The sequence below is a fragment of the Rhodamnia argentea genome, chromosome 1 (genome assembly GCF_020921035.1).
Source record: "Rhodamnia argentea isolate NSW1041297 chromosome 1, ASM2092103v1, whole genome shotgun sequence".
Classification (NCBI taxonomy): domain Eukaryota; kingdom Viridiplantae; phylum Streptophyta; class Magnoliopsida; order Myrtales; family Myrtaceae; genus Rhodamnia; species Rhodamnia argentea.
Window position 1 is genome coordinate 2633314 of NC_063150.1, and position 16519 is coordinate 2649832.

Consider the following 16519-nt stretch of genomic DNA (forward strand, 5'->3'; position numbering starts at 1 on the left):
TAGTTTAGGATTTTTAGTGGTGTTTTCCCCCTTTTTGTTTTTTGGTCGAATGGGAAAAATACTTGATAAAATTAAGATTGTGGTCGAGGACGAAAAAGAAAAAGAAATAAAGAAATTGGTTGATTTGTGGAATTATAATTCGTACTTCACAAAACGTCAGGACTTAGGAAGTTAAGAGGAGAGTTAAGAGTACTCTTTCAAAGGTATAAAGACACCCAATCGATGGAGAGGTCCAGGATGGACGGTCGGGTCCGCCAAGGACGAATGCTTTTTTTTTTTTGGTCCTATTTCAGATGTCTTTACTAAAGAGGAATTTTACATAAATTGGTATATAAATTTTCGTCGTAAAGTGGTGGGTCTTGCTTGAGCTCACGATGCATACAGCTAATTTAGGATCTAGCTTTTTCTGAGTCAACAACAAGGAGATCACGTTATTTGTCATTTCGTGTGAATTCTTTTGCTCGGTAAGGAAATCTTCACCAACCAAATCGCCACAGTTTATAGACAATTAATACGAAAACGAGGTTCCAACCATACCCATCTTGCTTAGGTATATCAATAATGGACTTCCTCGAGCCTTTTTTTATTTTATTTTATGTCGAATCACGTCGATATTTTTTATTTCCTACTGTATAACGCGACATTCGACTAATCCCAATTAATGTACATTGCCTAGAAAAATCGAACTTGTACTAATAGTTTTCTACCGAGAGGCCAAAGAGGTTGATTTCGGGGAGAACCGGTTGAGCCCGCAATACTTTTGTAAATAACACAAATGCCAGCTTTCCTGCTTTCAAATCCCCACACATTAATAAGGACGTCTTAATTCTTAAATATAGTAGTATGCATAGGGTTTCGAGTAATGACGGACCATCTTTCCATTGCCAAATAAGCGTCCCATTAATCCCGTTCTTATCCTTGTCCTCCACTATGATTTGCGGGCAAAACTTCAATGACGGGAAAAATTACCTAATCAGTCATGAACTTATTGTGTGGAAGTCGATTCAATCCTAATTTTTTTTTAATTTTTTCAATTCAGTCGATAAACCCTTTACTCGAAATTCCAATGCAGTCCTTCCGGGAGATTTTCGCCAAAAATACTTGCATGACGGTCCAATCATTGCCTGCCGGCCTATGGCTCACCGCCATGTCGGCGGTTTTCCGAAGAAATTGACTGAAAGGACTGCATCAGAATTTTACGTAAAGATGTTTATCAATACGTTTAAGATTGGATGGACAAATTTCCCTGCAAAGCCTTTTACAATCTGGAAAAGTTAGAAAGAGGAGTGATCATTAAACCTCGAGTTAGGAATAACTTTGGGACCAGACGTGTAATTCAGCTTGACTAAAAGGAGAGGCTGGATGGTTTGAAACTCCATCGTAAGGAAGAGGAAAAACGTTCGACGAAACATTCCGTTTATTAATTGCAAACGGAAAGCAAGCAATGCCTTTCTTGTGGCTTGTTGCTCTGCGCTGCGATTATGAAAGCGATGGGTCATAAAAAAAAACAGGAGCATAAAATTGGCCATTCATCTTTGCAAAATGAAAGTTCAGGAGCTAACGTGCAACGGTTGAAAGTGTTAGGGCAAACATATACCAACCCAAAGTTCGAATCTTGAGCAATTTACACCAGATTTTTCAACCTTTGAACCTTCTATGCAATTTTACACAAAGTTTGGTTTGATTTTTATCTGATACTGGCATTAGTGTCTATTCACGAGTCCAAGGCTCACACTACTTGAGAAAAGCCTCCTTATCATAAAAGAAATCAAGCTCGAGCCGGAAATAATTCGGATGCGAAGAGTGCTCCCAACTAATGCAATGAATCAAAAGCGATCCAACTTTGTCATAGACAATAAAAAAAAAATTCACGCCATTGATGATAGATAATGCACATCAGAAATTACATGATTCGATAGATGCTACCTACCGATTCATATTTATGTGTAGCGCAACTAGCAATTGAAAAAAACAGAAAGAAAGAAATTTACTATGGTCACTAGAAAATTACGAGCTCAACATGTTTCAATTTGTTAGTCCCCCAATCACACCCAACTATAACCCAGTAAGAGTAATCTTAACCGGGCTTAAATTTCAAGACACAAAATGACGAAGTTGAAAATCCCTTGGAGTTCTCTGCAAACAGGGGACGAGTGCTCCCAACACTTCAAAACTAGGCTTGGGAAAAGTACTTGATGGATTGAGACTGTTGTGTTAAGGATTAAAATCAACATCAACATCATCATCATCTTTATCCCAAATTAATTAGGATCGACGGTCAATGAACCCAAAAATAAATAAAATAAAAGCAAGATCTATTGAGAAAAAAGAAATAATTATATAAAAATCAAAATAAGTATATAAAAATAAAAATATATAAATATGTATAGGAAAAAAGAATTAAAAAAGACAGTTTCGAATATGGAAATTCTGTCCCTCTACAATGCTAATAGTTTTTCCTTCACTCCGCCCTAAGACAAATCGTATGCCAATCTATTTTTCATTTCATTAAATCTTGTTTTACTACTTTTCCCCGGGTAAGTTTTGACTGACCTCTTCCTTTCTTCATATCATGCTCTCGGTAACAAACTTCTGTTCTTACCGGAGCATGTAGAGATCTTCGAAAAATATGCCCAAACCATCTTAATCTATGTTCTCTCATAATTTTTTGCTACCTGCACTACTCCAACTTTTCGTCGAATATCTTCATTTCTTATCTTATCTATCATTATATGACCACACATCCACTTTAACATTCTTTTTCCGCTACTCCCATTTTATACTCATGTTGCCTCTGTGCTAGCCAACATTCAATTCCATATAGCATTGCATAAGATAAAAAAAATTTTTTTGCCACCTGCACTACTCCAACTTTTCGTCGAATATCTTCATTTCTTATCTTATCTATCATTATATGACCACACATCCACTTTAACATTCTTTTTCCGCTACTCCCATTTTATACTCATGGTGCCTCTGTGCTGGTCAACATTCAGTTCCATATAGCATTGCATAAGATAAAAAAAAAATTACACTTTTCATCTCTACATCTTCGTTGCTTTTTTAATCTAGTCCGTACATTTTATTTGTTTTCTAGTCCTTATAAAATGCTTGACAGGTCCATTCAAAACAAAACTAGATTAAATCCAACCGACGTGACCGTCGAAAACACCGGAGCACCACCACAAATAGTAAATTGGTGGGAGCAATCCAATACTCTCTTTATCTCTCCAAGCAGCCCAATATTTTCTTTTCTCTCTACTTCAAGCTCCGGTGTGCAGAGCGGTATCATTACACGCAAACTTTCTTATTTAGAGAAAAAAAAAATGGAAAACAAATATAAAAGACAGTCCAAAAATTTAGCCTTTGTGACCATTTACGTATCTTTTTTAGGAAATAATTTATCTTTTTACTTTCCGATATCATTCACGCGCTCTATTTTTCTATATCCCCGAGTTTTCTGATTAGCGAGGTACGGACACGGACGTCACCCTCACATTCACTATTAGCTAAGTTTGACGTGAATGATATCCGCGAATGGTAATCCATCAATCCAAGACACGCGATCGAAGGAACCATCTCGAGTTGAAGCGGACTTATGGTCGGGGAGATCGTAGATACGGACATGCGAAATGGAAAGAAAACGTATCGCAATTACTTGTGAATTTTACAAAAATCACAAATTTTTTCTTTTTTTTACCAGATTCGCAAGGAAACCTCGTAAATTCTCCAAAAAGGGACAAAAAGTTTACCTACCTCTCCGGGGCTGTTAATTTCGAAGGAAGAAAGGAGGAGAATAATTGCGGTTGCACATTATCCGTAGCAATTCTGGAAGTTATCGGAGGACATCCTCGTCATTGCACACGCCCCGATGGCATTTATCGTTAATAAGCCCGAACAAGAGGGGTAATTCCGCGGAGACAAATCCTATATATCCATGCCCACGCCTTCTTCCTCAGTTCCTCTCTCTCCGTCATTCTCTCTCTCCTCCTCCTCCCCTTCTCCCTCTCCCCGCCCTTCTCTCTCTCTCTCCCCCATCTCGCCCAGGGACGGCGGCGGCGGTCCTCCACCGTCGTCCGTACTCCAAGATCCGCCACCCCCGCGCGGCGGTGGCCACTGATTTCTGGATCCGACTTCGTGTGTTTTTTTCCTCCTCCCTCTTTGATGCTGTCCTGCCCTCTTTCTCCAATCGATTTGTATAATTTATTTTATTTTCTTGTCTTTTTTGAAGTTTAACCTGTGATTCCTAGTCTTTCTTTTTGTCCACTTTTTTTTTTTCTTCCCCGACTTTATTCTCATCTTTTTTGCTCTTTTTTTTTTTGTTTAAAAGAAAATATTTAGTTTAACGTGCACCACCAGCAGCGGGTCCTCCTTGTGTCGTTTTCCAAAAACCCCCGGTTGTGGACGTTTTCTCGCTTCTCTCCAGATAAGACTGATTTGACGCTTTTGCCCTAAATATCAGGCGTACCGAATTACCCATTTCGCCCTTCCCCATTTTGTCTACGTGGCATGCGTCTGGGGTGGGAGATGAGTTACCACCCCCGTAGGATCTTGCCCCCTGGCGAGACGAGGAAGCGCAAGGAGAGGGAGTCATTTTACACCGCTGCCCCTAGTGCCGTCGCCAAAACGACGACGCCGAGGCCGCTCTTCAGGCCGGCTCAGGCTCAGGCTCAGCCTCAGGCTCAGGCTCAGGCTACGGCTCCGGCTCAAGCCGCCGGCAAGGCGAAGCCGGCCGGGGAGAAAAGCGACTGCCGGCTCCTGGCCGGCTACATGGCTCACGAGTTCCTGACGATGGGGACGCTGTTCGGGCAGAGTCTCGATCCGGCGCGGCTCGAGGCGGCGCCGGCCTCCGGGAAGCCGGCCGAGCCGAAGAGGGCGAAGCCGGAAGCCGAGCCGACCGGGGAAGCGAAGGAGGAGGGGCACGCGAGCTACGCTGACGTGGCGGGCATCTTGAAGTCAGACGGGGCCCACATCCCGGGGATTGTCAATCCTACGCAACTCGCACGGTGGATTCACCAGACGTGATGCCCTTCGGCCGACGTGGCGCGCTCTTATTGGATGTTTCCGTAGGAGGATTAACAAAGAGGAGGGAAAAACCGACTTCCAAAAGGTGGTGAGTTTCTGTCCCCCCGAAACCAAGTGAAAGCACAGAGGGGCCCCCCACCCCCTCCCCCTTCTCCTCTCTCTCTCTCTCTCTCTTCAACGTAGTGTTGTAACATGCAAGATATCGTACAAGGTCCGTGCTTTTGTGTCAGGTTACTTCGGAAAGGTCAGGGCTTTGGCTATTTTCGAACGCTTTTTTCCACTGATATCCGTACTGTTGCATGTCTGTTCGATGTGATGTATAGAGCTTCGGGCGACGTACTGTTGTTTCTCGTCGGGCTCTCTGGATTCCGGGATTGTCTGCGCATGCAATGTCTTAGATTCTGTCTGTGTTCTTGGTTGGGTTCTTGGCTGTTCTTCTGTAATCCCGTCGGCCCGACCCATCGCGAAACTCTAAAACGTTTTGACTTCGATAGAAGCTAACGAAATGCGCGACACTTGGCTGTCCATTTTGCACTGTGAATACATCTGAGAAATCCGTCGGTCTCCTTCATGCGGATCGTGTAGTTGTGTGTTCTGCATCTGCATGTCTGTATTTGTGTTTCTCGAGCTTTTTTGGGACGGGAGTGGAGAAGAACATGTGCCCTACGTGAAAGTGTGGGGAAAGTTGGGTAGGTGAGAGGGATCACAGTGGTGGTTCTTAGTTCTCCCATAGCATCGTGTGCGTGTCTTGGTGGGGGAATAGGGCTCGAGCGAATGTTTGGAATTGTCTATTGCACGTCCATTTCATGCAGACTCGTGATCAAAGTTCAAGAGATTTGTCTATGATTGGTTCGAAGAAGTCTCGAGATTCGGAGGATTGCGAATGATATGACTAGTAAATGTGTTCCTCCTCGGGTCAACAAATTTTAGTGTCTAGGAGGAATTACGGTCACTTGTTTTTCGGTACAAGTAGCTAAGGGTTTGTGACTTTTTACTACCGTCCATCTGTTATTGAGGATTGAGAAAAAAGAAAATTATTACTGAGGATTTTACTTCTGTTCAATACATAATTGATTCAATCTCTGATAAAAGAAAAAAGATATATCTTGGTTATATTCCGAATCCTTGATATTTTTCTCCACTCTAGGCTTGGAAAACAAAGAGAAGATGTGTACGAATAATATATGTAGCAACAAGAAGAAGGGAAAGGATTGAATAGAGGTACTCCCAAACATTTGGAGATCTCGGACGGATCAATATCAATGGCGTTTAGGCTTGATCTCACAAAAGATGCATGAACTAAGCGTCTCCGCATTGTATCTTTCTTTTGCGTGATATCGGAGTCGGATCTATCTGCGACCTTCTTTCAGCCTCGAGTCTTTGTTTTTGTCCGATTTCAAACGCAATTAATCTTCGCTAGTCCTTTTTGTCATGAAGTCGCGATGCTCATTGTCGCCGTCGCCTGATGTTTCGGAATTGGGTTCAAAATATCAACTAAACGAACGGTTGAAAATGGGTTTTTCATGATTATCATGTTGACTTCTTCATCAGCTGTTTTCTTGCAATCAAATCGTCAAACTTTGTTTGGGAGTGCTTTTGGGGCTTTCACTGCTGTGGATTCATCTATAGAACATAGTAACCTCATGGATATATTACATGTGAAAGAGATGAGCTCTGTCTCACTTTGTTTCATTTTACCATTCGGGAAGACTCATCTAAAAACTTTCTCTCGGATAGCTCAATTTTAAAATTTCATGGAGAAATTAAATATAGCACAACGCACCGACTAATAAAAATTGTTCTCCCGTCCTCTTCCTTCTACAATCACGTAGAAGTTCTCGGGAGTCATCAACCTGTTATCCCCGACGTACCCTTGATCCGTTGAGCGAGAGCCCTTTTGACACCATGTTGGGGTGTACTTATACATCCAACCGACAAGAAAGCACCGGGGTCTAGTGATGGCCTCGGCGAGGGCCTAAGGGGGCAGCAACCCCGAGATGTCAAATAGCTTTTATAGTTTGACCGTATGTTTTATTGGAAGTTTAGGTTTGAGCGCATGAATAGCTATTGTTATGTACGATTACTTTCTCTTGTAATTGATGGTTGTAACGTAGATGTTAGACATGCTAATTATAGTGGAATCATCCGTCGGATGTAGCCCTAGTTTAAGGATGAATCAAGATAAACCTTATATCTCGATTTCTCTTTCTCACATTTATTCTTTATTTCGTTGTGTTTGTGCGTCTAATCCTAACACACCGGACTCTCGGGTTGATATGGCCGGTCTAATCTAATCAGTTGACTTTTGACTTGCGAAATATATACCTATGTATGTTGTCATTCTAGAAAGCTCAAATGGGTTTACTTGGGAGAAGAAACATGGATCAAAAGAAAACAGAAGAAAGAAAGGCAGCTCCACCTAGGAAATTTATCCCCTACCTCGCTATTCTATGTTCGAAATGTGGAGTTTTCTAGCAGATTGTAAGTTGTATTGCTATTGCAATATAAAGTAACTTTTTTTAATTTTCCGCAGAGATTCCAATATCTACGTAATTACTACCAATAATATATATATTTTTTCTCATTTATTTATCATGGAAATTTCTCAAGCTAAACCTTAAGCTAATGAATCTCAGGATTCCAAATTCATATCTTCTCCCCACAATTGATTCATTCAACTTGCAATATATTCTTCATAGGTTATTACATAAGTCAGATTATCTTTGTTGAAGAATTTAATTAAAATTGTCCCTCCGCTATGGCTCACACACGGAACAAGGTTTTTGTCCTTTTTCTGCTTTAGCAAGGCTTTCGTTGTTGAACTAGAAATTATTGCGGGGACGGGGCAAGCGAGGCGGGGAAATCCACATACCCGCTAGGGTCGGGGAGGAGGTACATAAGTGTGTGCTGCGCGCGGCATGGGCCGAGGATGAGGAATCTCTAATAACAATGGGGTGGGCACAGGGGATGCGACCCCGACATCCGCCTTGCCCCATTGCCATTCCTAATCCGCTCGATCAAAACCAAGTAGAAGGAACTTAGAGCACCTTTTTTTTTTTTTATTGGCTGGAAAAATGATAAAATAGAAGATATGATTAGTGGATAATTAGGTTGACAAGAGAACATGATCCTTTCGGAGCATCTTAAGAATCTCCCGTGAAAGTAGGTCCGAAGACGTTGGAGTTTGTTGACATGATCAAGACAAGAGGCTTAAAGTTTTCTTGATTGGTGGGGTCCTTGAAGAACGCAATTTGGCTTAGGAGGGCAGGTTTGAAAGTTTGAAACATAATTCCAAGTCACTAAAGAGGGGCTTGAATTCGGCTAATGTGGAACAATGACTCTTGCATTTGAAATTTACTTAAAAAAGGTCAGTTTATTTTATGAAAAATGAATAATTTAAAAAATATATTTTCTTAAACACGATCATTTATATCTCTTACAAAAATGAATGAACGAAAATTAGCTTCATTGTCTACAAAAATATTTAGACTAAGTTGTTGTCCACAGTGAAAACAGCTTTCTTCAATTCATTATTTAAAGCGTTGCAAGCAAACGATTTTAAAAAATATTTCCAATCATTCATTTTCCGAATATGTGACTCAAATCAAATGTACACCATCCTAAAAGAGGAAAAAGACAGGTCCTTGTTCATATTATCTTTCTCCGGCTAAGTAATGGAAAACCTTTCTATCGATATATGAATATAATTTCCTTTGATCCGGGAATCACCTTATTAAATCATAGTTTCACCAACCGATCAAGTTATCTAGTGTTAATACCATGAAAAATCTCAAACCGATATACTTGTGACAAATTTATCCAAAACTAATTTTTTGATCACCAAAAACCCTACACTGATATACCAGTGACAAATATATCCTTTGCTAATTTTCGTTAAATTTTTCCGTCAAATTGCTAAGCCAAATGACACGTGGCAGTTGATAGGAGTACCGATTTGGGGTTTTTACCTTCCGCTTGTCACAAGTATATCGGTTTGAATTTTTTTATAGTATTAACTCAATTTAACAGAATTTTTTTTATCGGAGAATTTAACATAAGTTAATGAATGGAAAATTTTCTACAAGTGTACCAGTTTATGATTTTTGGTGGTTAAAAAATTAACTTGAGATAAATTTATCTCATGTGTACCAATTTGAGGTTGACTTGTTTTCAATTGATTTTCCGACTTTCTTGATAACTTTTCCACTTGATATTAATTCGAGAAGGGGTTTCCGGTTAGCTTGTGAATTGGCGTATTTGCTATTTCGTGTAGAGAAATTCCACGGATAACATTGAACCATTTGATTCCAGTGGAAAAATTATTGAAATAGATTTTATGATTGTCAATTTAATCATGGAATTTTTAAGTTGGCCAGTGTAATCTGAAATCTTTTAAGGATATTTCAATACAAGCTATTTGGCCAATTTAGTCTGAGAAATCTTGACGTGTGGTGATTTAGTAAGTATTGACCATCTAACGTGGTATGACCGGTGCTAACATGGATCACCGGCCATCAAGACTCACCGTTCCCATTGAAAAAAACAACAATAAAATGGAAACCCTAAAATACGCCACTTCCTTTCTGGGTCCATTCCCTGAAGGCCATCGAGTCAGAGCCACGTATAAACCTTAAATTCAATCAACCAGAGGAAAATTTTCCCTTGAATCCAATCCCTTCTTGCCATTTCCCTCAAGTAAATTCTTCAACTTTACGATGACCATTGAAACCCAGGTCTCGGTTTGGGATTTTTAAGCCTACACTGTTCCTCCGCTGGTCTCTTGCTTAATCCTCAGCTCTTCCTCTCTCTGTCTTGCAGTGGAAGCTTGGCCAATTGCTAATTGTCCTTGGTTCCGGCCAACCAAGCGGATCTGCAGGATTGAATCTCCGGAATCTTCTTCTCAAGCATGCTTTCGATCGTCGACGCACTTCGAGGCCATATGTAGGAGTTGCCATCGGAGAGGTGCAGATTGGCCTGGAGCAGAGATCCATGAGGCCGATGCAGGAGCCGACGGGGCCGAGGGTTAGACTGATGTTGACGGAGACGTTGCCAGCCTCGAGATAGGCATTGACGTTGAGGATGAAGTCCAGCGACGGACTGGAGGGTGGAGTGGGAGCGGGGGAGGGCGGGCGGGCGGGCGCGAGGGAACTGACGTTGGAAATGGGGATCAGAGGTTGTCTGACGGCGAGGGTGAAGTCCTGGGAGAGGGCCTTGTAGACATCCTCGATCTCGGACTCCTTGGTGCAGGCGAAGTGGCGGAGGTGGTGGAGGAAAGTGTTGGGCTTGCCGGAGGAAAAGGCCTTGCCGACGAAGGGCCGAGTTCCTCGTTGTTGCACCTGGGGGAGGAGATGAGGAGCGGATCCTGCTTGACGGCAATGTCTCCGCCATCCGCGGCCACAGCGGGGACCACCTTGCGCGGTGGCTTGGTGGCGGATTGCATCTTCTACCTCAACGCGGTGTTTGAGAGTATCTCTCTTCTGTGGGGCCATTGAACTACAATAAAAAAAAATATAAAGAGGTGCAAATAAATTTAGGATTTTTAGGTAAGTTTCTCGATTTCAGTCAATAGACTGATTCACTAATTATGATTTCAAATTTCCGACATGTAAGTAGATAGGCTGGTGATAACATAATCGTCATGTTAGCAATTTCTGATATATTTGAATCGATTAGACTACAATGAAAAATCATAAAGAAGTACAAATAAATTTAGGATTCTAGTTAAGTTTCTCGATTTCAATAGACCAATTGAGTAATTATGGCTCAAAATGAACATTTCGCGCGTAACATGTGTTGAATGTAATACCAAGATGAAATAGTTGCGCTACCCGCCTCTCCCACCCTTAACGCTGTTACCACCCACGATGAAGACAATTTAATCCATAATATGTAGTTGTAGGGCAATATCTAGATGATCAGTTAACATGTGTTAATATATGAGTTCATGCACCCGAGGATAATTCTTTATTACAAGTTTACAATGAGTGTCTTCTCAACGACGGATAGGGGCTAGCGTTACAGAGGGCCCCTCGCGTCGACCTCCCGAACCTCGAGTTATTTACTTTTAGTATCTTAAAGTTATAGTACGGCAGCCAATTCAGTGCTAAAGTTTTTAATTGTGTCAATTTAGTGTTAAATATTTTGACAACTTGCTAATTCAATTCTAAACGTCTCAATTATGTCAATTCAATCCTAAACCTTTTGATGATTTACCAATTCAGTTCTAAATCTTTTAATGAATTATCAATATACTCATTCCGATTAATTTTGAAGTGGCGGTTCGGTTAGAGCCGATAGCCTACATGGCGCGGTTGGCACTTATATGGACTACTTTCAATATTTGTTTATAATTTTTTTCTTTACTTTCTTTTCTTCTTCTCTTCATGGGATCGCTGGCCTCGTTGGCAACTACCCGAAGGTCGGTGACCTCCGTCAACCCCCGGGTGAGGACCAACGATCACCGCTGGATCTAGGCGAGGGAGTCACGATCCCTCGCTAGATCCGGTGAGGGCCGTGACCCTCACTTGCTGCCACGAGGGCGTCGCGGCCCTCGCCCTAGTGTTTCCAGCCCTTGCCCAATGGGTAGCTGTCTCGGCTAGTGGTCAATGACCCCGCCAGCTCTGTGAAGAATAAGAAGAAAAAAACAATAAAATTAAAGATTAAAAATATTAGAAAGAATTTTAAAAAATTGAAAAACTATTCACGTCGGCGTCGGTCGTGCCACGTAGGACAGATGACGCCGATCGAACTACCACATCAACAATTTCTGGCCTAAATTAGCTGTGATGATTATATTAGTAATTATTTAAAAGATTAGGACTAAATTGGTAAACTCTTAAAAGGTTTAGAATTAAATTATCAAATTATCAAAGGGTTTAGAACTAAGTCGATACAATTTAAAAATTTAGTATTGAATCCACTGCCCTACAATAATTTATGATTTTTTTAAACTATTTTCCGTAGACTTATATGAGCGCTTTTCCTAGTCTATCCGAGAAAGTAACCAGAAAGTTGTTTAAATAACAGTTGCATGAGCTCTTTTCTATCAAATCATTTCAATGTAAAAACTTACCCGACAGCATGATCTAGTATGAAAAAAGCATGTCAGAGAACAATTATATGATAATGTTGATGTTCTCGCCATAATTTGAAACGGATGTTTGATAATTAGTTGCCCACTGTCGGTTTCCAAACCGGTGTTTGAATTGATAGGTGTTCGTGTAAACGACAAAGTTATAAAGCAATCACCCAAGAGTAATTTCTCGATGTCCTTCGAAATTATCCATAGGAAAAGTAACTCTTATGCTAATAATAAGTGATTTAACCACAAGAGACAAAACTTTTCACATGAAAAATGAAGTGTTAATACATAATCTATTAGTATTAAGTAGATTTTCGCATAGTGGTTATATTGAAAAAATAGTATTAGGGTGTCAACATACCGTAATGGTCAATAACTTTTAATAAGAAAATGTCCAATTAATCCTAAATCTATGGTAAATATATGAGTTTTGCCTATACTTTTCAATTTTGTCAAGTTAATTCTACACAATTGCATGTGATTCTAATGTAATTCTTCTTAGCCAATTTTGAATGAAAATCGCTAATATGGCGATGTACCACATAGTACGATCGGCGATGATCGGGCTGTCACTTTTGCTACTTTCAAGCAAAATTTAGTCGAAGGACTATATATGGATATTTCCTGCAAAGATTTAGTACTAAATTAGTAAAATTGAAAAGCTTAACATTGAATTGCTATTCGTATAATACATTTAGGATTCATTGGTTAATTTTCCCAACTTTTAACACTATAGAAAAATCTTCCCATGTATGTAAAATGGAAGTGGGTAGGAGATTTCTCACATCAACGGTGGTTAGGGTTTTTCCGGAGTGGAAAAATTAAATTATCTAATTAAAATACATTCAATGATAATTCTTCATAAGCCAAGGGTATGAGGACAAAGATCTTGTCATTATAGGCCCATGAAACACCTTGTAAGCTCCATAAGGCGGTAAAATTTAAGTGGTGCCGGTAGACTTGATCTAGAGCAATTTGCATGCGGGTTTTGAGCTATAAATCCCTAAAAGCCTAAACAAAGTCACATCGATCATGACTTGTTACAGTTAATGATTTTCCTACGGAGCTGATAACTTTTTACCGAGAAAACTAACTTTCTACTCGAGACTAAGGAAATCTTTCATATTGGTTAGTTCCGGACATACCGACAAGTCAATGAAATTTCACAGCTGGTAACTGTTTTTTTCCCCCCGATTTTAGCCTAGGGAAGCATAGGAACAACCCTAAGCCTCCCAAAAGACAAAAGCAAGAACCATTTCATATTCACTTTGTTATTTTCCTTAGGTCTTGTCCCAAACCACGTGCACACTTCCTAGCTCTGATGGTAACATCACAGGCTCCCCTGTCACAGTCTGATTGCCCCCACAGGGCCCACACTCCTCCCCCAACACCCCCCCCAAAAGAAAACAAAAAACAAAAAAAAAAGGAGACATTTACTAGTCTTGCATTATTTTCCTCACCACCTAATCTATATATTTTTATATATTTTTATACATGTGATATATATTGGACATAAAGAACAATAACAGCAGGATTGGGTTGGATATCAGAACAAAATTTTTCCTGAATTTTCTTTTATGTGGTTCTTCAAAAGATCTTGATGTTAATCTAATTTCATTCTTCAACAATATCGGACAAGCTGAGATTCCAATGTAATTCTTAAGATGTGATAGTTTTTTATTTTATTTTATTTTTCTTGAGGTCTTGGATATTTATTATAACGATCGAAAGTTCATTTTCTAGTTGCCACATCTCACTCTAAATAATTTTTAATAAATTGTTGATAACTAAAACCCTTCTTCTCGATGCACTTCGTTCTATGGCATCTCCAAGCTAGAGATTTTAAACGAATATATTTTCTTCTCGACTTGTCAATACATCAAATCAACCGTGTGTTTCAAATTCAAGAAACTCATAACAAACAATTTTGTTCGAAGCGGTGGATTGTACCGTGCAGCAGCTGTGCTAGCTTTGAGATGCCACAACTCGTGCGTTTGATAATACATGTTTTGAACCGTAATACATTGAAGTTAGATTACGATAGCTAGGGCTTTTATTTTTGGGGTTAAATTTAAAAGAAAGTTGAGATATATATATATATATATATATATATATATATATATAGAGAGAGAGAGAGAGAGAGAGAGAGAGAGAGAGAGAGAGAGAGAGAGAGAGATGATTACCTAGGTTATGTCACTTCATTCAATCTTGATCCACTTAGGATTGTGGACTAAAAGTACGTGATAACATTGGGCTTACATTTCTTCTTCCCGGCCAAGTTCTTGGGCCTAATTATGTAAAAAACCGAATGTTCTGCATATTATTTTCCCACTAACCAAACTATTTGGTCTTCTTACTAGCCCTCAAATCCTTTTGGGTCCTAGGCCTTTTGTGATTTCATGTCATTCTATGGACCTGAGCAGGTCCTTAAAAGGCTCAAGCGGAAGTAGGGAAATGAACTCCCCGGTTTGTAAAAGGATCTCCCCGCTATGATGGAAGAATATTCCCATAAGTTGTCTCCGTATTCCCCCTCTCCAAGGAAAAAAAATATCTGGGGGAGATAGACCCCCTTTGGCTAGTGACTGTTGGGTAGGTAGGTATAGTAGCCTCCCGGGCCTAGGATCATAGAAGGGAGGCTTTGGCTTCTTGCTAGGAGGACCTATGCTTTTACAAGTCCTTGTTCACTTTTGGGCCTAATTATGTAAACAATGAATGTTCAGCATTCTAATTTCCCACTAACCAAACTATTTGGTCTTCTTATTAGCCCCAAAATCCTTTTGGGTCCTAGGCCTTTTGTGATTTCATGCCATTTTCAAAAAGAAAAAGGGTCAATTTGTTTCGCAAATGTTATGTAAAAGTTGTGCACTCTAGATGAGATTGGAGATCAAGCAACGATGATTGATGTTGGCTCTATTCTGATGAGACTTTTCTAAATCGTACATAAAATATGGGATGTAAAAATTTATTTTTATCGGTAGTTATTCTTCACGAAATGAAAATGAGGCAATACTTGTAGAAATATTTATAAATAAAAGTTAGACGTACCGAGATAGAGCCACATACATAGTATGCTAAATAATATGACCGGTTATTTAACTGGGTATTTAATTAAGCGAGACGCGTAGACAACATGTTAATGTCGCAAGTCGAATTTTAGTAAACCTTTTGTCTTCACTTTGACGACAAGTTGCCGATCGATCGTCCTTGCGGTTCCATGTTTTGTACTTCCACTGGCGTACGTTCTGAAATTGACACGCAAATTAAATTGGAGTTTGTCTCAGTTGACTTTTCAATGCAGAAGATCCTTTTGTCCTACCAATGTTGTAGTTTCGCATCGTTTGTCTCTTGCATGACGTCATTCTCTCAGTGCTTAACACTGTTCAAGCCACCCAGTGACTTCTTTTGTTGCATATACTAGACAATCATGCCAGTGACTTCGTTTGTTGCATATACTCGACAATCATGAAACTCACGAATAAATATGTGTACATACATATACTTCATGACGTCACCATGGTCAACTTTTTTATTTTTTTGGGGTGAACACCATGGTCAACTTTAAATATTATATATTATTGGTGTTGCATTCCACGGCAATGCAATAATTGGAAATTCAATATAACGAATCTGCTCTTTAAGAATGTGGCCTCTAACGTTTCTTTGATGATTCATTTTATTAGCTGAAACTTATTTTAATTTAAAGTTGTTTGGAATTTATCTTAATTTGCGGTTGGACCGCCTTATCTTTCTATCGTGTTTCTATGGAAATGAATGAAATGTTACTTTGCTAAGAAAAGAAAATGTTGCCCTCAACCTAAGCTAGACAATTAATCTACCATATCTATTATGTATTGCAAGTTATCGAAACCTTAAGTTCTTGTAAGACCCTATGCCTCGTCGTCACGTGTCTTTCTACAATTTATTTTCTCAGTTGCATTTGGAACTTTTTGCACTCATTTGTAAATACGGCACGTGAAATTTGACGTAATTTTACAGGTGGCTAAGATATTTGATCGATGTCGTGGCTTGTTGTGTACCACTACCACCATGTTCCACAAAAAAAAAAAAATCTGAAGGATTTACAATTTTTGCCAATATGATATGATGGGAATATGCTTGCTTTCGATTGGATTCAATGGAAAGTGAGTCGTGCGTGGTCTACGCATAATTAGATCTAGAATTAGGTCTGGATAAAGATATGGTTGTTCTTTTATTACTTTTAATTATTATGATTTATTTTATTTGTTTTGGGCAAAGAAAGAAGAACAATGAAAAAAAACTGTGTCATAAATCCACCAATACTTCTCCTCCCGATTGGCTGCTTAGCTTTGATGCGTGGTAGTGTCTTGCTCAATAATTGATCATACACAATATAATCCAACCCACTGAAACTCCTCCCCTATAGTTAGTGGC

General features: G+C 39.6%; 1 protein-coding gene across 2 annotated transcripts; it reads left to right on the forward strand.

Annotated features, from left to right (window-relative positions):
- Positions 1-3958: 3958 nt before the first annotated feature.
- On the forward strand, positions 3959-5437 carry LOC115743429. Of its 2 annotated transcripts, XR_007199794.1 has the most exons (3): positions 3959-4656; positions 4693-5113; positions 5256-5437. XR_007199794.1 is itself a non-coding variant. In XM_030678197.2 (2 exons), exons 1-2 carry the CDS (start codon positions 4510-4512, stop codon positions 5023-5025), a joined length of 480 nt encoding a protein of 159 aa, XP_030534057.1. In that variant the 5' UTR covers positions 3959-4509; the 3' UTR covers positions 5026-5437. The 2 variants fall into 2 exon arrangements, 1 of the variants encoding a protein (XP_030534057.1); XM_030678197.2 differs by having other exon boundaries at positions 4693-5437.
- Positions 5438-16519: the final 11082 nt, after the last annotated feature.